This window comes from Thalia democratica, chromosome 9 (assembly GCF_965202585.1).
Source record: "Thalia democratica chromosome 9, ktThaDemo2.hap1.1, whole genome shotgun sequence".
NCBI lineage: Eukaryota > Metazoa > Chordata > Thaliacea > Salpida > Salpidae > Thalia > Thalia democratica.
In genome coordinates, this window is record NC_139173.1 from 32,919,713 (window position 1) to 32,943,959 (window position 24,247).

Genomic DNA, 24,247 nt, shown 5'->3' on the forward strand with positions numbered 1-24,247 from the left:
ACAATGCATATATACAAAATAACTAAAAGATATAATTAGTTGTTATTCAAATACTTTCTGTTCTACTACAAGCCTTATTAAATTAACTAATGCTTTAGTTTTTTTTTATATGACTTTGACTATATGACTAAGTAATTTTTTAATATTTTTATAACTTATTTCTCTATAACTTATTTAAAATTACTTTTCGATTATTAATATTACAAATATTTAGCTTTGAGCTAAGTAGACACAAAGTACTTTGCAAAAAATTTATAATAAAAACTTATAATAAGAGCTTATGAAAAACAAATATGATAAAAACATAACAAGTTTTATCATAAATATCTAAAATTTTAAATAAAACAAATAAGCTTTTGAAAAGAAAACTACTATCTACGTAGTATCTACTATAGCAATTTATTTTTTGAATTTTTCTGTACTCCATAATTTTACAAAATAACTGAAATGTAGTTGAAAAAAACCTGTATAAAAAAATCAAAGTTTAACAAAAGTTAAAACAATATCTGTCGTTTGAGCGTAGATTTTTTTTATAAAGTCTGACTAAGTTCATAAAAAATTCAAAGCCTAGTAAATTCAAAGCTTAAAAAAAAACTTTAATTCAATTAAACTAAACTGTGGTTTTAAGACAACTTTAAAGATTAAATTTCCAAAAATGGCCAAATAAGCTAAATCTATTGATCAATTTGGTCTGACCATTTGAACTTTTTCTCTTTGACAGAAAGTCTCATGTATTATAGTTTGCAAGCAACAATCATATTAATTATTTACGTTCAGTTGTTGAAAAATCAGTATAAATAATTTTAGTGTTTATTAATATAAACAGTAGCGACTACTCTCATTTGACCGTTTTGGAAATAAGCTATCTATTTTAAAACTGTTTAGTAGAGTGGTTGCTAAAATAAGTTTATAATTTTTGATTTTTGAAAAAGAATAATAAATAAGTAACTTTATAGAGTATAACTAAAACACCTTTTTTGTTTCTCTGGTAATAAAAGCATAAAGCTCAAGTCAATTGTATTATGTTAAAAAAATAAATATGCCGATTGATACAAAGTAAAAACTATAATGCCTGAAATTGTGTTATATTTAACCTAACTTAATAATTTCATAATTAAAAAAGTTTAGTAAATTTAAATTAGTAAGTTTAGCTCGAACTAAATGTTAAATAAAAAAAAATAAGTCTTTATATTTTTCTATATCAACTAGAGTTCATAATCTGTTCTTACATGCACCTTTATTTAACAGTAAAAACGAAACTTTAAGAAAACAGAAAAGTTATGATTTGTGTGAAAATATGCTCCAAACATGTTAAGAAATGACACAAAAAGTGCAGATGTATTTGTAATGTAAACTCAATGTTTTCTTTGATACTATCGATTTGTTATTCAAGCATCTAAAAAGCTAGTTTATTAATATTTTGAGCTTTAGTTAATAAAGTATAAGCTCAGAACTAACATTCATCTATATTTTTTACTATAAAGAAGACAAATAAAAAATCAAAAATGCGTTAACTATATTAAGATTAAATTACAAACAAAATCAATCTTGTTTAAGTTTTTAAATAATGAAAGAATGTTTAAAAAAAAGCTTAAAACTAAAAATACATAAGAAAATTGTGTCTTTTCAAAAATAACATAAGTAAACTACGATGAAACATGATCGGTCATATCAGTCAATAATTGTGGAATTTTTGTGTATTAATGCATTTAATTTTATAAAAAAAGTTACTGAAAATTTTTATAATTAAAGCTTGGTTAAGGTTGTGTCTGTTGAGAATAGTTTATCTTTATTATACATGTATTGTTTTGATGATAAATTTGAACAATTAATCACTAAAGAACGCTGTAATTTCTTAAATTTTTAATTTATTTTTTTAATTACGTAAAAAGCGTATAAACATAAATAAATTTTGTAGCAAAATTAAATACAGTGTTTGAATATAAAATTTAAACTTAAACTACATATGAACAATAGAATTTACTTAAAGTTTAGATTTTTTTTTACTTTTTGTTTATCGAAGTAGATCAACAGACATAATATAACAAGATTGATATTTAAATTTATTTAAGTTTAACCCTACTTATATGTAGTTAAAAAACTTGTTTTTAAATTTATTTAGAAACATGACTGATAGTGTAAAAAAAAATTTACGTTTTGTAAAAACAAAAAAAAAACTATTATTTAGTGTAAGAGAGTTTGTAAATAAGTATTGCACTGAAAGCAAAATTTCTATTAAGAAGCAAACATTAAAAATAAAAAAAAATTGTATAAGATTTTAAGTTTAAATTTTAAAAAGATTAAAGAAGTCATTATGATTTTTTAATTTTTTAGTGTAAAAATCATTAGTTACAAAATAAAAATACAAAACTAATTTGTCTTTTTGTCTTGTTCTTAATAGTGTGGTTTAGTTTTTTAAGTCATATATAAGCAGAACTTATACTAAATGTGTTTAGTTTCTGCGAACTACGTAAATTTTTTAACCACATTACTTAAATCACTTTCAGCTTTTAGTTTAACTACTAAAAATTAATTAGAATGGTATATTTAAAGATTTAAAGCTTTATTGAAGATTATATATCAAAATCTTTAAACATATTTAGTAATAAATAGAAAATTTTTGATGAAACAATATTTAATTACTAATTTTTTTTTAATATTATAGTATAGTTTTAAGCAAAATTTCATATAGTTTAGCAGAAGTCAAAAGTTATTTAATAAAAATGACCAATAACAGCTCTAATTATAAAATATTTTTCGGTTAACTCAAAGATATACAAAAATTATAGAAATCTTATTTAATTTAATTATTATTTTTTAACGAATACTGATAAATCACATTTCATTTTCAAAAAGTTGTTTTATAAGCTTCTTTCTAAATTACTAAGTGCTTAAAACTTATCTTGAAATTCTAGTTGTATATTTACGATGAACCTATTAAACAACATTTTTTTTTACTTATTTTAGTTGTTTAAGACAAATTTTAACAAGAAAAATTTAAAAGGTTGCAATAAAGCAAAATCAAAGTTGATGATTTTTTGAATTAACACGAACAAACTTACATGTTTTAACTTAAAAATCTCCTTAAATTAAACTTGCATTTTGAAGCAGCTAACACTAAAAACGTTTAAAACAGCTTGGCTTAGGCATAAAAGCTTGAACTCAAATAACTTGTAAAACAAAACTAAACTACAATCGCTTGAACTGCAATTAACTTGACGCTTATAACCAAATAAACTTCAATCGTTTTTGCTAGTAGCTAGTTTTAAGCTCAAACTAAGCGTACTTGATTGAAAGTAAATAGTTGAAAAAAAGCTTTAATCGTTCTTTTGTTCACAACTAATTCAGTTAAACTGACATTAAACAGTTAGGGAAACTCTATAAAACACGATTACCGACGTACTAAGTTAAGACAGCTAAAACAAATTATGTTGAAATAAAATATTAACTGTTTAAATAAACTTATTATTACAAAAAGAAAATAACAAATTTGTTTTTTTAATGAAAGGCTAAAAATATCTTCTATATAATTAGTAACAAATAAAATTTTATGTAAAAAAGATATGTCATCTATTAAAACAGCCTTCAATTTTTTAAGAAGAATAATTAACACATTTAGATAATGAGACGGTATAAAAATAACTAGAGATATTGATCAATTTTATAAAAAAAATTATTAGTTTCTTTTATGTTTAAACTGAAAAATTAATTCTGTCAAGAATTTTAAAGTTAGTGTCGAACTAATGTAAGTTTTGTGAAACAGAATTTAGTAAAAAACTTATAAATATTTCAATGTAAACGCGTGCCTACTTTGAAGTACTACCATATGCTCATAAATAATACATAAAAAATATACTACTAAGCGTTTAAAAACCTTTTTATTTATTATACACTTAGTTTTATTTATTTTTACCATCACAATTGATACTTTTTAAGAAATGTAAACAAATAACTTAAATTTGTTCAAAAAAAGCTGAAAACTAAATAACTCGTAGCAGTTGTTTTGAAAAATTAATAAAATTAAATATTATTTAACAAAAGCAATGTTAAAGTTTTTTTGTATTGCTATGTTTAATAATAAAATATAATAATACAATAGTTGGTAAATACGATTTATTTTACAAAACGCAAAAAAGTATACAATAGATCATTTACTAATACAATTTTTAATTTTTGTTTATACAGTCGTTTTAAATATTATTTTGTTTAATTAAACAGCTATTATACTGAAAAAAAAATTGTAAATAAATCAGGGTTAAGTTTTATGTGTTGTACTACAAGAATAACTCAAAGTACTTATTTATGTATTTTAATCACTTTGAATGTTAATACTACTTAACATGTGAAGTAAAGTAAATACAAAAATGTAAACTAAAGAAAAATATGAATTAAATTATTTTGTAAAATATCAAAACTTTAAACAGCATACTTTGGCTATTACTTTTTTTTGCACACATAATCTATTACACTAAAAATTTGTGTTTTGTTTTTCAATAAGGTGATTTAATTCTTCTATATGTGCTATAAAACACAAAAGTATTAGATTTAGCTTTTAATGCAGCTATTTCAAAAGTGTACATACAATTGCTAAATCTTTCACTATTTCATAAATTATTGCAATTAAAATAAAAACAACTTCTGGACTTTTATTACCGCGAGATTACCAGAATGTTTTAATAAAATTAGTTGCGGTAATACCACCTATGATTTAACATGTAAGTATGCATGCAAAAATTAAAACAATTTTTTAACTAATAACGTTAAAATTTAAAAAATTTTATCAAAAATAAGAGAAGGTAATCAAAAACCTTTTCAAAATATTTTACTTAAATTTTTAACGTTATAAAAGGACATGAAGAAATATTTTGACTTATTCTACTTGTAAAAAATTACAAATCATTGTTCAACGCGTTTAACAAGTTTTATATATCTTTAAAAAAAAAAATTAACAAAACCTTCAACCAAATTAAATGTTAATAAGCTTTAGACTTATTAAATAGTTGAGTTTAATAAATTTTCATTTAAGATAAAATGCACATAAATCGTATTTTTTATAGTCTATTTTTATCAAATTTTTATTGTGTGTTGCTTTTCTATACTAAACTTTCTTTGAATTTAAGCTCTGAACTTAATTTTAATTCCACATAAGCTTGTATATAAAATAACTTGTTACTAGAAATTACTTAAATGTTTAGCACTGAATTTAAAAAGATAAGTATTTGAATTTTTATTATAAAAATAATGTTCATTTTCATACCAAAATAATTACAAAAATCATTGTTCAGTTTATCATATGAATATAAAGTAAGTTTAATAATAATGTTTTAAACAATCTAAGTTTCTATAACAAATGAAAAATAAAAGCAAAACACTATGTTTAAAAAGTTTTTTATGTTCTACAAAATGTTGATATTAATTCAAAAAAATTATAACTAATTTTTGCAAAACTGTCTTGTGCTATTTATTTTATAAGTATTTATCTACTTATTTTTAGCTCTTTAGTCTGTGTTAATTAGTAGAATAGTAATCATAACTTGAAACATCCGGATGAAATAAATATTTTTTTCATAACATCTAAGACACCCTTTTAAAAATGTTGTTTAAAAAACCTCCCGATTTTAATATTGCATATATTGTGTTTAGTTCTCGACTGCACTTTTTAGCAGCTACATCCTTTAACACAGATTATGATTTTTTATAATACTTATCATACTGGTAAAACAACACACATGACTTGTATACTTACTTAATGACGTAAAAATTCTCAAGCAGCTATTAAGCGCTGTATGTTTCTGGGAACCCATGCCTAATATAAGGTAACCTATATTTAAATTGTGTATAATATCATGCGCGCAGGTTATTGAAGACCGTTTGATAGCCGCTACTCACATTTTGCCCGTGGGCGAATTGGATTATCTTTGAAAACTTGTTACATGTTTCCGTGCTTGATAGGTATATGCAGCAAACACGCTAGTACGCGATGCGTAATTAGATTCAGCTTCGTTGTTTGTAGTAGACTGAAAATAAAAATGTAAAAGTTACAAACTTTTGTGATTAAAATAAAATTGTTTTTTAGTTAGTTTTTTTTTTCTAAATTCCAAAAAGCGTGTAAGAAAATCAGTGGTTGCTATTTATTTGGTACAAGTTTTTTATCATAGTGATTTTAGAATACAGAGAGATTGATAGTTATATTTTTTTTTACAGATGGCAGAATGTATAAGCTTTGTTTAATATACTGCTTAGTACACAATTATCAAAAAAAAAACCTTTAATGAAACTAAAGCAACAAGACGTGTATTTGATACTAATTAAAATTGTTAAAGAAAAAATATTCGAAAAGTTTTTACTTAACTACTAGGTGGATTTATATTACCAGATAAAATTTGTTTAACAAAAAACTTTGAACTTACATTTCGAAATTAGGCTTAAAGCGCAATTAAATATTAACCAAACTTTTTGGTTTAATTTCTTCTGTATTTATTGAAAAAGCTTTTGCAAAAGTAATAAAGCTTAGCAGCTATTTCAGTATAAAGTAATTTTATTTATTTTAACAGCATTTTATATCGAATAAGTTTAGCAATGTTTTCTACAAGATGTTTACTGTTTGTACTTCTATCAACGACATTAATTGCTGTTTGCAAAACAGACCATTATGACCGTAAGTTTTATTGATTGCTTGACATCAAAAAGTGTGTTTATGTTGTTTTTTAAACAAAAGTGATGTATTCATTACTTATTTACAAATAGTTTTTTAAATCATAAAAAAAAACTGCTAAATTTAAAACTTCAAAAGCATCTATTTTGGTAGATAATACAACAAAGATATTCGTTTATATAAAGTTTTTAAATAGAATAAATATTTAAATAACTTTAAAATAATTTTACTGATTAAAAAATAAAATGTTTTTAAATTAGGACGTTTAAGTTTAGCTCAATTACTCACTTTGTTTTAATGTGGTTGATGAAATCCAGAAAACGTTTTATTATTTATCGCTTAGGCTAAACACTTGAAGCCATTAAATAAAGAAAATAAATTTGACAAACTATAATAAAACAAAACAAAATTTTGATATTTTATTAGTTTTTTTTTCCAAAAAAATGCTTAAAACTATTTAAAACTTTATATCAAAGCAATAGAAAAAACTAACGGTATAAAACCTAATAATTATTTGATGCAAAACAACTAATATACATAGCTTAGGTAATAAGTTTAAAAGTATCAGTAAATAAAAAGTGCAACCGAATTAAATTGACTAAATTGTTTCTTTTATTACTATAAACATACTTTATGCTTCAGGTAAAAGTACAAACGAACATTTATAAAAAAATGTATCAATGTTTGTTAGTGACAAGCATAACAGAGCAGTTATCAAAATTTTACAAACTATATTTAATTTCTTTTCTATTCAAACTTTCAGGTTTAAAAAATTTAGTTTTTCAACACAACGACGATGACTGTGTTACTATAAAAACTTTTTAGCGTCAGTTTTGACTTTGGGTCTTACCCTAAGGTGGAAACAACTAAAAAGTATCAAATGGTTTTAAAACACCAAAGTTCATTTAAAACAAAAACACCAAGAAAACTACGCTAAAACAATTGCTAACATACAACTAACTAACAGACGAGGGTAGTTATGACGGTGAAGATTACTATGACGATGGAGATGATTACAATGAAGATGAGGACAATTACAATGGAGATGACGACAATTACGAAGAAGATGACGACTACTACCCTGAAGAGGAGGGGGATTACTATCCAGAGGAGGAGGAAGAGATACAGAAGAAGAGCGAGTGCAGGAGAAACTGGTTCGACTGCTACCCGAACCACAGCAACATGAAGAAGTGCATCAGCATGAACCGGAAGTGTGATGGGAAGAGGCACTGCCCCAACGGCAGGGATGAAGAGTACTGCGGTGGGTGTAACAAATTTTTGTTTTTAAACATAAATTAAAAAAAGATTTTTTTTATAAACATATCCAGTTAAAACATTTAATAACTACCATGAGCTAGTTGCGATGCGTGAAGTGGTTATTTGGGTTTGGATAAACACAAACTACCTTAAAGATATTTAACATATTTCATTAAAGTCCTATTTGCAGCTTTAACACGCTTATATCCTTCTACTATAAATAAAAAAGTTGCTTCTATTATTCGTAATCCCAATGACGTCATCACACATTGACCCAGATACAAACTAATTAATATTTTAAATTAAAACAATACTTTACAGTCGTGCCACTGGTGGGGTACCTGTCAAAGTGGGAGGCGGGTGAGTGCAGCAGGACGTGCGGGCAGGGAATGAGGCGGGAAACCAGGAGGTGCATCCGGGGAAGGATGTTCAACGTGTGCAACGGGGAAACGTCGAGGTTGAAACCCTGCAATGAGGGGGAGTGTATAGGTTAGTGTGACGTCATAGTCGTTATTACGTCATAATTTTATTGTTTGTTTTGTTCAACGTTTGCAATGGGGAAACGTCGAGATTGAAACCCTGCAATGAGGGGGAGTGTGTAGGTTGGTGTGACGTCATAGTCGTTATTACGTCATAATTTTATTGTTTGTTTTGTTCAACGTTTGCAATGGGGAAACGTCGAGATTGAAACCCTGCAATGAGGGGGAGTGTGTAGGTTGGTGTGACGTCATAGTCGTTATTACGTCATAATTTTATTGTTTGTTTTGTTCAACGTTTGCAATGGGGAAACGTCGAGATTGAAACCCTGCAATGAGGAGGAGTGTGTAGGTTGGTGTGACGTAATAATCGTTTATATGAAGATTTTTGTGTGCAAACTTCAGTAGAAAATAATTTTTATTTTAATGCTAAAAGTTTTGAACTATTTTGTCTGGCATTTTGTACAACGTTTTTTTTAAATTGTTTACAGGAAACTAAGTCAATAATTTAAGTATTATGTTTGTGTCGTCATAATTGGTTTTTTATACAACTGTTTCGTGCAACAGCTTGATAAAAAATTCGGTTTTAAATGAATATTTTTCTCTAGAGTTTTAGTTGGTGACTTAACAGTTTTTGGACTTTTTCATTTTGTAGTACTACTACTGTGCAATAAACATATAAAATGACCGATACAAACGTTTTTTCAAAAAAGCATATGAAAACAGTAACAAAAAGTTCTTTCGTAAATACAGAAAACCAGCCGACCGGTTGGAGCGATTGGAAGATTGGCAAGTGCAGTGTCACGTGCGGAGAAGGGTTGAAAAGGTACACGAGGACATGTCTGGGGGAACCATGCCCTGGTCCAGAAGTGGCAAACTTCAAATGTAAAACCAATAAGGAGTGTCCCGGTTAGTTGTTTAAGAAATAAACTTTACTTATGTGATATTTTTCAGTTTTTTGATTATTTTATACCATTTATATTTGTCTTAAAGTCGTTTTGAACTTAAATAGTGTAGACTAAAACTTTAACTAAAAGTTTTTAACTTATTACCTTAATTTCAATAGTTATTTTAAATTAAACTTAATATTGTTACTTCAGATTTTAAAAATTATTTTATTATTTTAACAGTAATATCGAAATGGGGACCATGGAAAATAGGAGCATGCCAAGTTACTTGTGGAGAGGGAGTGAGGATAGATAGAAGAACTTGTCTGCAAGGTTCCTGCAAGGGAATATCAACAAGAAATGTTAAGTGCGTCAGACCCCCGTGTCCAGGTAGGTGTAATGCTAACGATTTTTTTTGACGATGAGACAGTATTTGTCATCCTTATTTATATAGAACTAAAAACAGTTACATATGTTTGACTATTTTTAAACCACACTTATTTTAATTGAAACATTTTTGTTGTTTCAGTTATATCAACAGCAGTAAGACTACTCTGTTTTTTATTGAAAAACATGCGTTTTGTAATTCAGAAAAGTCTTTTCCACTTTAAGCAACTTAGAATTAGTTTTATGTGTTGAAACAGCATATTATTATTATATTTAAACGAAAACACAAGTTAAACACAATATGATATACAAATGAACTAAAAAAAAAAAATTCAATTCAAAAAATTTAAACTTATATATTACTTAGTACACACAATAAAGAAGTTTGTCTAAAATCATCGCTTATAAAACAAAATTCATAATTACAAAATAAATAAAAGTAAACTAATGTTAAATATGTTTTATTTCAAAATACTTTCAAGTTTTGCAATGGAGTTCTTGGGTGATCGGGGAATGCCCTGTTACTTGCGGAGGAGGAGTTAGAACGGATAGGAGGACTTGCATGGAGAGAAGTTGTCAGGGAAGTGACGAGAGGAAAGTCAGCTGCAACCAGCAACCTTGTGAAGGTTCGAGTAAGTTTTATATATGAAAGGGTAAATAGATTTATGCAAATTGTATATTTTATTCGCGACCGGTTTCGGTGGCAAGAGATTGCGACATTTTTAAGCAAAAATAGAATATGAAACTGCATATAACAATTTTAGTTAATTATACTGTTGTTTAAAAACTCATTCATGCGTGGAGAATATAAACAAAAACAAAAATGTTACATATTGAAAATTCAAGAATTTCAGAGTATATTTAAGTAAAATTGGTACTAGTTTTTAAAAAAACGGATTGAATTAATATTAGTATAATGAGTCAAATAAAAAAACTGAACCCAGAGCTTTTTTTTTAAATAATAATAATAATATTTGTACCTTGAAATTTATCTAAATGAAAACTACTATATGAAAGGGTAGAAAAATCACTTCCAGCTTATTCTTGTATACTCTTATACATTGTTTATGAACTTTGAACAATTTATTGCTAAATTGATGCCTTTAGTAGAGTACACAGTTAACTTGTAAAAAACATAGAACACAATAACTAAAACGTGTTTAACAGAATTATTTTAGCAAATAAACTTTTGAAAACAATATAATTGTGTTTATTTCAGTAACAGCGTTATACGGATCATGGGTCATGGGAGATTGTTCGGTGACTTGCGGGGAGGGAACTAGAACTGACAGAAGAACTTGTTTGCAAGGAACATGCACCGCCAGCTTGGTGAGAAGTGTCAAGTGCGTGAAGCCAACTTGTCCAGGTAAAAGTTAAAAACTAAGTTACATTTTGATTAAAAATTTAGTAAAAAAAAACGTATTGATCTGCAACATAAGTAAATATTTGATTATGAGTTATGCTATTTGCTTGTTGTGATTAACATGTAGTTTAAATTAAAGCACAACTTTAAAACTTATTATGGGACAATGTTCATGACTAAAGTACTTTTTATGGTGTTTGATTTTTATTTTTATTATGCACTTTTATAAAACTCGCAAAATCCGTAAAAAACTGTGCAAAAACATTAATATTTCAAAACGTTTTTTTTATGTTTATTAAATGTGATTAGCTTACAAAGCTTTTAAAAAGTTTTAAGACTATTAATATATGTTTTACATACATTTTTAAACTTTTTGACTTCAATTTTTTATATATATTTTGAGTCTGGGGCGCATGGAAACTGGGTGAGTGTAGCAGGACGTGCGGGGACGGAAACAGGTACGACACTAGAGTGTGCACTTCAGGTAGTTGTGAGGGAGATTCGTCACGCATAGTCAAGTGCAACATCGCTGTTTGTCCAGGTTGTTATGAGTACTTAATAGATTTAATTGTACTAACTTTATAGGGAGTTATAGTTCCAATAAAGAGAAGCAAATAAACATTAATTAAACAATTTCAGATTGAGAGTTTTATTCAACACGGTGTTTCATGCAAACGCAATGATCACGATTTAAAAACTTAACAGATTTGTACATTTAAATTCTAATATCAAAGTCTGCTAGTTGAAAATTGTACATAGAAATAGTCTAAGTTTAAGTTAAAAAACTAGTTTAAATTTTAAGTTTTTGTCCTGCTAACCGAAATTAACTTGACTGCACCTGTTAGTATAGTTTATCAGTGCTATGACTTTTTCAGAAAATATTTTTTTTGCTTGAAGTTTTTTTAGTATTTAAAAGCCACATAGAAACTTTGATAGTTCTATTAAATTAGGTTTTACTTGCATAAAAACTAACTTTGTAGATCTGTTAAGCAATTTTCGATTTTAAATTTTAAAATCGCTTTTAAGAAAACGAAAACTGTTTTATATCAAAGAAATATTTCAGAACAATCTAATACTGCTTAAAAACTTAAATTGGACTTTAATAAGATATTTCCACACTCTATGTAATATGGTGTTTTTTTGCGTTTCCTATGTCATTGTTTTCGAAAATACGTCGTTATAAAGCAATGTTTGACAAATTATGTGAGTTTTTAGCCATTTGCGACTTATTTCTGTACAAAAAGAGTAAGCTGATACAATAATTTGTGGGGAAGTTTAAGTGAAGATATTATAGATACTTTTTAAAGCGAATTCCCTAAAATTTCAAATTAAGTTCCGTTTAAAGTATAGATAAGTATTTTTTGGGAATTTTGTTAAAAATTTTAGGGGGTTTTAGTGTATTTCTAAAAAAATACGTTTAGTTCGCACATCAAAATGAAATAAATTTTAGAAAACGTTATTGTCATTAAAAAAACTTTTATTTTAGTTTATACTTTGTCACTTCTCATAAAAAAAGTTGGCTCATAAAAATATTCAGAAATGTTTGTTTTTAATTTATATTACTTAAAAATTAGTTACTACTTAAAAGATTTTAAAATATACTTGCGATATTTTACAAAACATGGCTAGGAAAACAAGTGAAAAATATAAGATTTTAAGTTTACACAAACTCAAAGTCATGGTAGAACAATTATTTTTAAAACTAAAAAACATAATGAGGTACTATACGTTTACAAATAAGCAACTTACAGTTTTGAAATCATTAAGTGTATATGTATTATTAATGTACAAATGACAGTGTTTCAAGCCAGGCACGCAACAAAATTGAATTATTTATAATCGTTTGTAGATAATTGCCGTGCAAAACTGACATGATTAGCGAATTTTGACAGAAAAAATTTACTTTTTGCTCAACAATTTCACGCCTTGACACAAAAATGCCGGTTTAACTTAAAACCAAGAAAAGTTTATTATCTGTTTGAACGTTTACATCTGGTTAAGTTTTTTGAAATTTAACATTTAAACAAAGCTAAACTAATAGGTATTTATAAACCAATTAATCTACATATTATTAAAATTTAAATAAATAGAACAAAGGAAAACGAACTAAGTTTGAAAAGCCATAATTTATCTTAATTCTAACAAAGCACAGTTTAAGTGCTTATCGTCTTTCGTCTAAATACCTTAAACTCATAAGAACAGGATTAATGCAAAGACAAAGAAAGAATAAACTTGAAAGGCCGTAAACACTAAATTTACTTATATTCGTTGTGTTTATAAAATATATATTTTTAAAAAACAGGACGATCAGAATATGTATTTATGTTTGTTAATGTTGATAAAAAAGTTCTAGCACTTTTTTTCTTCACATTTTTTTACTTCATACTAAATACAGAGTGGGGAAAATGGAAGTTAGGTACTTGCAGTATATTTATGCTTGTTAATATTATTTTTTTTTACTGTCCTGGACAAGACGTTAAAAGGTACCATCCGTGGTGTACGACTCGATAACCGAAAGGTTTTTTCGTGCACCAGGTCTCAGGACCAAATATTTTGAGTGTATTTTTTGTACTTTTTTGTTTACTTTTTCGTTAACATTTCATACTAAACACAGAATGGAGTGAGTGGAAACTTGGCGAATGCAGTGTTACTTGCGGCACTGGTGAGCAAACGGACACAAGAACATGTTTGAGGGGGAATTGCGAAGGTGGAAAGACAAGAAAGACTTACTGCAGCAAGCCTCCTTGTCCGAGTAAGTTTTTTTCGAAACTGTATGCACTTTTAAACGAACTATTATGATTATGCTGTACACATGCTTGAATTTTTTGATATATTATAACATTTATTTCGTCTAAGCACTAGAAAGACTTACTGCAGCAAACCTCCGTGTCCGAGTAAGTTTGCGTGAAGTTGTGTATTTTGTTAAAAAAATCTTTATTTTTGAACATCGTGCATAATTTTTTATAAGCATTTTAATTCATTTATTGCTTCACTGTGCTTTATATATGATGCAAGGTACGTGTTTAGTTTTTTTAACTAAACTAGTAATGATTTGCGATTTTTGACAATAACTAGCTAAGAGCAAAAAACAAAAAATATAGTTACGTAAAATTGTTTATTGATTAATCATTATTTCGAAAATATTAGATAATTTTAGAAATGCTTGTATAACTAAGAAAACATAGCAAAATATTTTTTTGAACCAAAAACTTTCAATAAAAAAAAAGTTTCTGTTCAGTTTACATCGCATATAAACTGATCGATTGCAATCAGCAAACTATTTTATCCTTTTTTTTTTGCGGATAACAATTTACCCTTAGAATTATGATACCTTGCAAAGTATGTTTTACTAACTTTATAAAATATAAACTTAAAGCAATAAGGCTGTTGTACTTTATGCTTTTTTATATAAATTAAAAACAAGACTATTTAAACTTTAAAAGCTATTTCTTCCAACTTAACATTTTAGTTATAAAGTTTAGTACTTCTTAATTTATGTTAAGTAATGAGACTAAATTTAAAATTAACAAATCATTTTACAACAGTTCCAGCAGTGTACAGTCCTTGGAGTTTCGGGAAGTGCAGTGTCACATGCGGGGAAGGGACCAGAGATGACGTCAGACTTTGCATCAGGGGAGATTGCACTGATGAATTGAAAAGAACAGTCACTTGCAAGAATGATGATTGTGGTATATAGTTTGTTTGTTCGAATTATGCTTTAATAATTGGTCAAAAATCTAAATGTGTAATAAGTTTCTTGCACACGTTACTTTGTGCATTTCTAAGCAGTTTAGAAAGAAGTAGAATTTTAATTCACATCAATTATTTTCAAAATGATTCATATTACAAATTTATTTTTTTAAAGTTGTACAGTTGTAATTTTATTTAGTTTAAAGCACTGGAAAGAAATTAAGTAAATTAAACTTGAATAAAAAGCTTTGTTTGTTCGAATTATATTTTGATAATTGGTCGTTATCTAAATAAAGTCTACGAAGTTTAGTTACACATCACTTTGTAATTTTGAAAGAAGCAAAAGTTGTCATTTTTGTTTAAGACTCTTATTTACATTTGTAAACTTCAAACTAATTTATGTTATAAAGTTTACTTTAAAAGCTTCTTTGTTGTATAAAAAGTAGTACTAAGTTCACAGAAATAGAAAATGAGGTTAAAAGATTTCCAAAGAATAAAATATTACGTATTTTGACTACACTTTTTGTACTTTTGAATTAGTTTTAAGCAATGCTAAACTCATAAAACAGTTAAGGTTGATTAAAAGGCTACCATTAAAAAGATTACAAAAATTCTGATCGGTAACTGGTTTCCAAAATTGTTTTAACTTAAACTTAAAATTTTTATTTATTTTCACAGAAACAGCAAGCTGGGGGAGGTGGATATCGGGGCCCTGCAGTGTGACGTGCGGCAGCGGGAAACGGGAGTACATCCGGGAATGTTTGGGGGGTGACAGTTGCGTGGGAATATCGTCCACCAGCATCAACTGCTACAACGCTAAATGCGGTTTGTTTCAAATTGGAAAGTATTTGATAGAATAATTTAGCTAAGAATAATGAGATATTGTGTATTTATTTGTATTTCGTCCACCAGCATCAACTGCTACAACGCTAAATGCGGTTTGTTTCAAGTTGGAAATAACTCGGCTAAAGTTTAAAATAAATCTACTATTTTTAATTTGTAAAGTGCTTAATATGCGGCAACCTTCCTTCAACGTCACTTGTTTAATACAATTGTTAAGTAGTAAATTGCTTATGCGCTGTATAACTATATGCGATTTATTTTAGTTGGAATAAAAAACTAAACTTAAATTACAAAGAAATATAGCATTTGTTATATAAATGTTACTAATTAACATGGTGGTTTTATGGATTGTCACTCGATTAATGGCTAATCGCTTTTATATATTAAAACGTGGTCTGTCGTTGACCAGCATTAACTGTTACAATTAAAACTGCGGTATGTTGATATTGAATAAAAAAAAGAAAGTTAAGCTAAAATGACATAAGTGCTTTTTACGTTTTATAATTTGTTATGTGGCGATATTTTTGACCGGAAATTTAACAAAGAAAACTTATTAAAAAAAGAAACATTGCTTATTTAATTCTAATGTCGCGGTATTTTGTCAATCGAACCTTTAAAAAGCAGTATTTTAATTTCAACTGCAACGACGCTAAATGCGGTTTATTTTAAATGGAAAATTTGAAACTAGTCTAAGCAGAAATTCTACAAATATGCGTTTTTATTAAAAGAAGAAATTATGTAATAAAACGTTTTTGTTGTAATTACCTCAAAAACAAACTTTGCTTGCTTTAAAATATACTGACCACAATAAAATAATTTATTTAACAACAAAATGATATTAATACTTTTATTTCTTCATACAAACTTTTTGTTGTTGTACGGCAGTTAACACAGTTTTAAAAAATCTCAGAAAACTGCGTTAACTTGAATATTAAAACAAAAGTAGTCAAAAATGTTTGAAATTGAAAACAAACGTGTCTTTAAAAAGTTATAAACTCTAACAGAAGAGGAAGTAACAGAACAGCTGTCAGTTTACAGTCCATGGACGGACTGGACCGCATGCAGCAAAACTTGTGGGGTCGGGGTGCAATCAAAATCGAGATCCTGTTCGGGGTCCAAGTGTTCAGGGGCAGATACCAAGAAAAGAGCTTGCTTTAGAGGCTATTGCCCGAGTGAGTGGAAACACTAAGTTCAATATTATTAATTAATGCAAATACGTACAAAAAATAAATAAGCTTGTACTAGTTATTTAATTTATTTTTATAAGAATGCGTTAATTTTAATTGGTAAAATCATAAAATTCTATACGGTTTGTTAACTAATATTTGCTATGTATGCAGTGCTTTTGGACTAAGCTAATACATAATTTGCTTTTATGATACATGATTTTTTTTATTATTGCAAACATGTAGACAGTACGCAACAAAATTAAAAAATAATTAAATATATTTTGTCCAAAACTGTTTATTAGATTTGTAATGTTAAAAAGTTTATTACATAGCTTGAATATTTAACTTTATTTATTGTTTTAAGCAAATATTTCATTTCTGAATCTTTAATGCTAAAACCTTATTATATTGTTCAATTTATTTAATTCTGTTTAAATACAGCTCCTAGTTATCAATGGAGTGAATGTTCTAGGACCTGCGGGTGGGGAACTCAAATAAGAACTCCGACAACTTCAGTCTCATCTTTCAGGGACTGCAACCTTGGAGATTGTCCTAAAGGTTTATAAACAGCTACTTTTAAATTTCTTTGATTTAGAAAGTAAGGAAATCCAGTTTTACATCATATTTTAAATGGTTATAAACTAGTAACAACGAAAAATTTACACTCATTTTAACAGTGATTAACATGCCTTCAAAAAATTGATTATTTTTAGATCTTTGTAGGAACGTTTTAAAGTAGCTCAATTTTACCAATTATTTTCTGAATTTTTGAGAGAAGCAACTTATTATTTTTTTTATTCCTATCTACAGAAACTTGCACTGCACCTGCAAAACTATATTTAAATTACAAACTTATACAAACTTATTTATTTTCGCGCAAACAGAGACATGCACCACTACCTCCTACAAAAGGGTTTCTACAAGTTTATTGTTTTAACTAACAAGTTTCTGTTTTTTACAAGAGAACTGTCAATTTTTATAAACTCAACAGAAACTTGCACCGCACCGTTCTATAAGAGGTACGGGAACCGCAACGTAACGTGTTGTGACGTCACACCACTGCTGAGCGATGACGGAGTGTGCGGGTCCTCCTCCTTGCAAACGGGAGTGGGCAACCTGATCGGCAGGATCGTGGGAGGGGAAAAGAGCGCACCGAAAAGATTCCCCTGGATGGTTTGTTTGTTTGTTTAATGATATTACAAGTAGTTTCTATTTACAGACTGTTAAAAAATATAGTTGTTATGTATTTAAATATTTCTTATGTATTTACGCTCGCTTATATGTATTATTTCGATGTATGAACTCTATTTATGGTTGTGTTTAAAATAATTTTACTTAAATTTGATTCTTATTTTAAAACACTTTTAGGCTGTTTAAACATACTTATACTCGGTATTATTTCGTTCTTTATTACCAATTTTAAGTATTTTTTTTAAGTTTTTTGCGTAGATGTTTGATTTTAATATTTAGCTACATTTCTGCTTCATAAAGCTATTATTTGTTTGAGTTTAATTGTATTTTTACGAAGAGTATTTCAAAATATACAACAAATTTTATGCTATTATGTAGATTGTTTAGCTATTTCTATATGTTCAATTCCATTCTCATTTATAGAGTTTTGAAGTATTTTGAACTTTTAATTAAGTTTAATTAAGTTATCTCGTCCATAACTTAATATATCAACAATGTTACTTGTCACTGTCTGTAATGTTTAATGCATTGTAACCTGAGTTAACATGCTCATCAAACTTCGGCAAAAGTTTCGTCTGCAATGCGTTTAGCAAACGTTTTAGACAGAAAGCTGTTTACATCTGATTACATTTTCTACTTAAAAACCTTTAATGAAACAAAGTGTATGAAAACTAAAAACAAAACGTTTAAAAACTGAAAACTAAAATATATACAATATTAACGATAAGTATTGAACCAGCATTGGTTTTCATGACGTATTTTCATTTTGTTTTGCTTGAAACAATTGTTTTAAACCATAAAATTTATAATTACAGGCAGCAATTATGATAAACGGCATTCAGTGGTGCGGAGGCGTTTTGATCAACAATGAATGGATTCTTACTGCAGCCCATTGCGTTGTGTATGGAACAAAGTTTGTTTTAATTATGATTAGATTAATGATATAACTGTAAATTAATTTTAAATTTTTACGTAAAGTAAATTAGTATAAACTAAGTTACAGCAACTTCCAAAGTCTGTTTATTTCAATTTGTGTTTCAAACTAAAGTTTTAGAAATTTTTTTGTTGTTTTCTTTCAAATCGCTTTGCTTTAACTCAAAAAGTAATAAATACATTTTAGTTTAATTCGGTTTGACATGCCACTTAAGTTACGATGAAAGTTGTAATTACATTGTTTACGCTTTAAATGTTATTTCGGTTCAAGATTGCATGATGAAGCAAAATATCTTTATTTCAAAATGTTTTTTAAGCATTCAGTTTTTGTTGAAATAACAAATAAAAAGCTGTACAATTTTTAAGGTAGTGTTTTGATATTCTTATTTAGCAATGTTCCTGGAAAGCATTTAAAATTACATTTTACTATACACTGTATTTTTACAAAATAGCTAAATAGTATATTTGAATAAATTTACTGCTTATACTTTTAAATTACTAAAAAAAGTTATACTTGTTTGTGATTTTTTTTTTAAATATAAAAAACTGTTACAACGACGTTTTTAATATAAATATTATTTGTTGATTCCGACAAACTAATGATGTGGCGGAATTATTACGTAAACAACGTTACGTGGCTCGCCGAGATTACGTCGGTTAGGCAAAGTTTCAACTTCTACTACTAAAAAATAAATCAATACATTTATATAACTTTAACAAAGTAGAAATTATTTTGTTTATTTGGCGGTCTAATTCAAGAAATTTTATCCAAAACTACAACAAAAAACTAAAATTGTAATAAATATCTTTGTATTTTGTTCAAAATTATTTAAATAAGGTGTTTATTATTTTATACTACGGTTTGACCTAAGTGTCAAAGTTTAGAACTTTAAAAATTATTTTGAATTGGTTTCTACTTTTAAATGATTTAATAAATTCTATATAAACATTTGCCGTTTTTGAGCTTATATGCGTTTTTATTCGTTTTATAGAAACTACTTCATCTAATTGTATACATGCAAAAATCTAAAAGCTAAAATTATATTTCAAATAATAATGCGAGCTATATTTTTGTTCTAGCTAATAGATATCAAATTTATTTCCAGCACAACTGTAAAAGAATCCACGATATTAATCAAGTTCGGAACAATAGACACTACAGACACTGTAGAAAATAACTTCTTCGTTCAAACTAGCGAAGTGAGCAAAATTGTCCACAAAGACTACAAGTTCCCGTTGAATGACATCGCTCTTTTGAAAGTGAGAATATTTTTAAATATTGAAAATTGATATTTTAAATTTTATCGTAAAATTTCATAAATGTTCTTAAACTTTCTATACATATAGGGCTTATTTTAACGTTTTGGTATGAAATATTGTACTCATGCATTATTACGTCATTTTGTATACTGAAAATTTAACAAAAATATATGAAACGTTTTTCAAGACAAATTAGCAAATTAACAACATTAACACTTTAAACTAGCTCAGTAGGCTCTCTTATCAAAAGATTATAACTTAAGGTAGTTTTGTTACTTCAACTAACTGAATAACATACAGTTGACGAAGCCACCTCGCTACAATTCGTACGTGAAACCAATTTGCCTTCCTGAAGGAGAAATTCTACCTGACGATACCAACTGTGTGGCCGCTGGGTGGGGAAAACGTAAGTATATTTGTGTAACTATTTTTAAACTAACTCTTTTTGTCGTCGTCAAATCTTTAATGTACTTACTTATACAAGTAATTTTTTTAAACATGATAAAAAACTGTAAAACAGTTGTCGGCAACATCCAATAAAGACAGTTTAAAGTATAGGTTAAATATATTTAAGAAAATAAATGCAATATAACACGACTTTTAAAGCATATTAACTGTGTTAAGTGTATTGACTTCAAAAAGAAAAACAAAATCAATTATTATAAAGTAGAAACATATAATGTATGCTTAACTTTGTTAATTCTTCAGCTTTAAAGTTTAGATTTAATAACAAAATATATTCTTTGTATAAAATGTATCAACATCAAAAAAAAATCAACTATTATAATGAACCAAAATAAAAAGCATTTTCTAGTTTTTTAATTTTTCAGCTTCAAAGTACTGATGTAAATACAAACGTTTTCCTTTAACAGTCGGAAACTTGAAGGCAAACACAAACTTGATGCAGGAGGTGCAAATAAGACTTTTACCAGATGAAATGTGCAGCAAAGCGTACGGCAGCAACTTCAAGCAGTCAACCATGAAATGCGCGGGAAGGATTGAGGGCGGGCTGGACACGTGTCAGGTTGGTTTACCGTCAAATATGGTCAATTTTGAAAAGTTGATCGATATGAAAAAGTAGGTGAGAGCGGTTTTATGGCTCGTTCACCTATTTTGTGACATATTCGTTATTTTAGTGCAATTTAAGGTTTTTTGGCACATTGTTGTTAGCTTTTTCAAACTATTTTCACAATTATGATTGACATTTTGTGAAACAAATTTAGTACTCTTAATACAATTTAAACTTTTCTCAGTTTGAAAGCACTTTTATTCAAAACTCTACTTGGTTTAATTTTACACAGTTTTTTATTGTAACCTATGCAAAAGTTTAATTATATTTTTGAAAAGCTACTATAAACTATTTTGAATTGACGGTTTGAGTTGGTTAACATAAGAAAAATAAAATTAAGATAAGACGCTTTCTAGTGAAAGTTCACAAGTTTTTGAAATTATTTTGCTAATTTAATTAAGAAAACTCTGTAAAACTTTTTTTGTTACTGAAGTAAAACTTAAAAGCTTGAAACCTACATAATTCGTTGAACACTACGTACATGAAAAATGATTTTTTTAAATAAAGAAGTATTTAATATGATGACAAATAAAATTTAGTAAATGTGTTGAAGTGTTTTACCTTATTTAAAATAAGCTAACTTTTTTGTAAAATAAAATAACCATAAGCCAGTTTACCGTGAGAACAATACTATTAAGCGCAAAGTTGATAAACAAACTTACAAGTAAACGCATACTAGCATTTTACAGAATAAAACTAATGTTTCACAGGGTGACAGCGGAGGACCACTGATGTGCCAGAGATGCAGTTCTTGTCAGTGGATAACCTACGGAGTTGTGTCATTCGGTGACGGGTGCGCACTCAAGCATAAACCTGGTGTTTACGTCAAAGTCGACGCGTATTACGATTGGATAAGAAGTGTCACTGGAATTCCAAAGAGCGACACGAAACACGATCAGTGCACGAGTCTTTAAAATAATTTGTTTTCACTTTAACAACTTGCCATCGTGAAAATTTGTCACGATAAAACAATTGTATTGTAATAAAAGGAATTTTTAAACGTACTGAAGACAGTTAGGACTAGAGTATATTTTGATTTAATTTTTCTTATTTCTTTTCTTTTGTAGATTATTCAAAATAAGCTTGTTTCTGTTTAATAGTTATAATAATATGTTTTTTAGATAACTGTTTAACACAGCTTACTTTATTTCTTGTTATTTTTTAATTTGACCACAATCAATTTTTTGTTTTTTTCTTTTACATTAATGCCAAATATGCTTTTTTAGTCAATTTTCTTAATAAACACTGACAAACTTTTGTTACACAAAAGGTATTTCCATAAACTTATTAGTGTTCTTATTTTTTCACATAGTAGTAGTTTTAGTAAATGGTAACTTTTAGAAAGATGTTTCAACACTTCAAACGAAATGCTTAAATGTGTCTTAGGTTGAAAAACAGCTAAAAAAAAGTAGTCAAGTTTCAATAAGTTTACATTTAAATGGCTATAAGCAAACTTAAATAAACTATGTTAATCAAAAAAAATTTGACAACAAACTACGCTTTTAAGCTAATACATACTATACCTATACAGTTATTTAGACATGGCTGTCTACAATATGATAATAGTTTTTAAGTCTTTTTCAACATTTTTTGAATTAAGAATATGGTAGTTGCTTTTTTGTATATAGCTTAATACAAAATAGTCCCTGTTTCACTGAACCACTTTTAAGTGTCAAGTCAGCAAAATTTTAGAATTGCTGAAGTGGAAGCAAATATTCACTTATCAATGCAATGTCTATTCACTTAACAATTTTTATTGACTTTTAAAATTTGGTATTAATAAAAAATTTTGTAATGAATGCAGTCTAAAAAAACAAGCAGCATCTTTGTTCAAAGTAAAACAACAATTAATCCAAGCACAATTTTTCATCTCATAAATTAAACTACATTTAATGTTAATATGAAGCTTATTTCATATCAATGTTTGATATATTAACATGTTCTTTTGTCAAACTTTAATCATATTTTAATAAAATAAACATTTTATAAGTCAGCTTAAAAAATACACAATTGATCAGTCCACTGAACTTATTTTATAATCTTGAGTAATAACTTTGCTTTATTTAATAATAAGTTACATATTGTTTTCTAAACATATAAGAAATAAAATTTCAAAAGTTTAAGACGTTGTTAGATATAAATGTTGGTTATATAAAAATATTACTCAGCTCGATTTGATTTTTATAAAACATTAGTTTTGATTTGTTCAATTTAGTTAAGAAAACTTAAAAAATCAAAATTTTTCAATAAAACAGCACATTTTTTTAAACTAAAAGGTATCTTTTAATAATAAATTGTAACTATAAGTAATGTAAAATGTTTTGATCAGTAAAAGTACTTCAACATATTATTTCCATACTTTATGTGCAAAATAAAGTATAAAAGTAATTCTCAAAGGACAAAACGTTAACCACGTGTAAGACTAAGATTCAGAAGCATAAAGAATATCTTAATGTTGCAGTATGTTTAGATACAAAACATATTTCAAAAAATAATAACTAATATGATTGATTATGCTTCAGACTAGCTTGTTTATCACTAGAAGAAGAAAACAAAGTGTAGCATTGGATAGAAGAAAACTAACGATTGAAAAAATATTTAATTTTTTACACACAGAAACCATATTTAATCTTATACTCATGAATTAAAAGGGTAAGTTTTCAGCTAAGATTAAAAAACTAAAAATTCTGATCATCTATGATAGCTTTATTTACTATCAATCGTTAATATGTGTTTTCAAACGAAAAAACACAAAGGTTTAAAGAAAAAACCTAACTAGTTCTAGTAATAAAATAGTTTTTGTCTTAAGGTTTAATAGTTATAATTAAAAATCAATGTTCAAACTGGAGATTAAACTGCGAACCACATGAGACAAAAAATAAAAGTAATTATATGGTTGTTGAAAAATGACTGTTTAAATCAGCTTTTAATTGATACAGTATGTAGATAATTTTTGTTCATATTATATAATGCAAACACTTATTGATATTTGCTAATAAATTTCAAAATAGTTTTGGTCAACATTCTCTTGTTACTTCAAACACTTTTAAAACGTTTTTCTGAAAAA

General features: G+C 27.2%; 1 protein-coding gene across 2 annotated transcripts; it reads left to right on the top strand.

The window, feature by feature from the left end:
- Nucleotides 1-6,558: 6,558 nt before the first annotated feature.
- Nucleotides 6,559-22,503, top strand: LOC145843966 (uncharacterized). 2 transcript variants are annotated; one of them, XM_082951260.1, is made up of 19 exons: nucleotides 6,559-6,658; nucleotides 7,623-7,916; nucleotides 8,234-8,401; nucleotides 9,142-9,297; nucleotides 9,519-9,665; nucleotides 10,145-10,294; nucleotides 10,882-11,028; nucleotides 11,429-11,566; nucleotides 13,640-13,777; nucleotides 14,571-14,714; nucleotides 15,394-15,540; nucleotides 16,563-16,730; nucleotides 17,169-17,285; nucleotides 17,719-17,900; nucleotides 18,734-18,831; nucleotides 19,958-20,111; nucleotides 20,412-20,517; nucleotides 20,984-21,135; nucleotides 21,891-22,503. In XM_082951260.1, exons 1-19 carry the CDS (start codon nucleotides 6,580-6,582, stop codon nucleotides 22,092-22,094), a joined length of 2,889 nt encoding a protein of 962 aa, XP_082807386.1. In that variant the 5' UTR covers nucleotides 6,559-6,579; the 3' UTR covers nucleotides 22,095-22,503. The 2 variants fall into 2 exon arrangements, with proteins under 2 accessions (XP_082807386.1, XP_082807387.1); XM_082951261.1 differs by having other exon boundaries at nucleotides 10,145-10,288; nucleotides 21,891-22,502.
- Nucleotides 22,504-24,247: the final 1,744 nt, after the last annotated feature.

Coding starts and splice junctions, on each gene's coding strand:
- LOC145843966 (XM_082951260.1), top strand. CDS start 6,580: ATGTTTTCTACAAGATGTTTACTGTTTGTACTTCTATCAACGACATTA. Junction 9,298..9,518: donor AACCAATAAGGAGTGTCCCG/GTTAGTTGTTTA, acceptor TTATTTTAACAG/TAATATCGAAATGGGGACCA. Junction 21,136..21,890: donor GCGGGCTGGACACGTGTCAG/GTTGGTTTACCG, acceptor AATGTTTCACAG/GGTGACAGCGGAGGACCACT.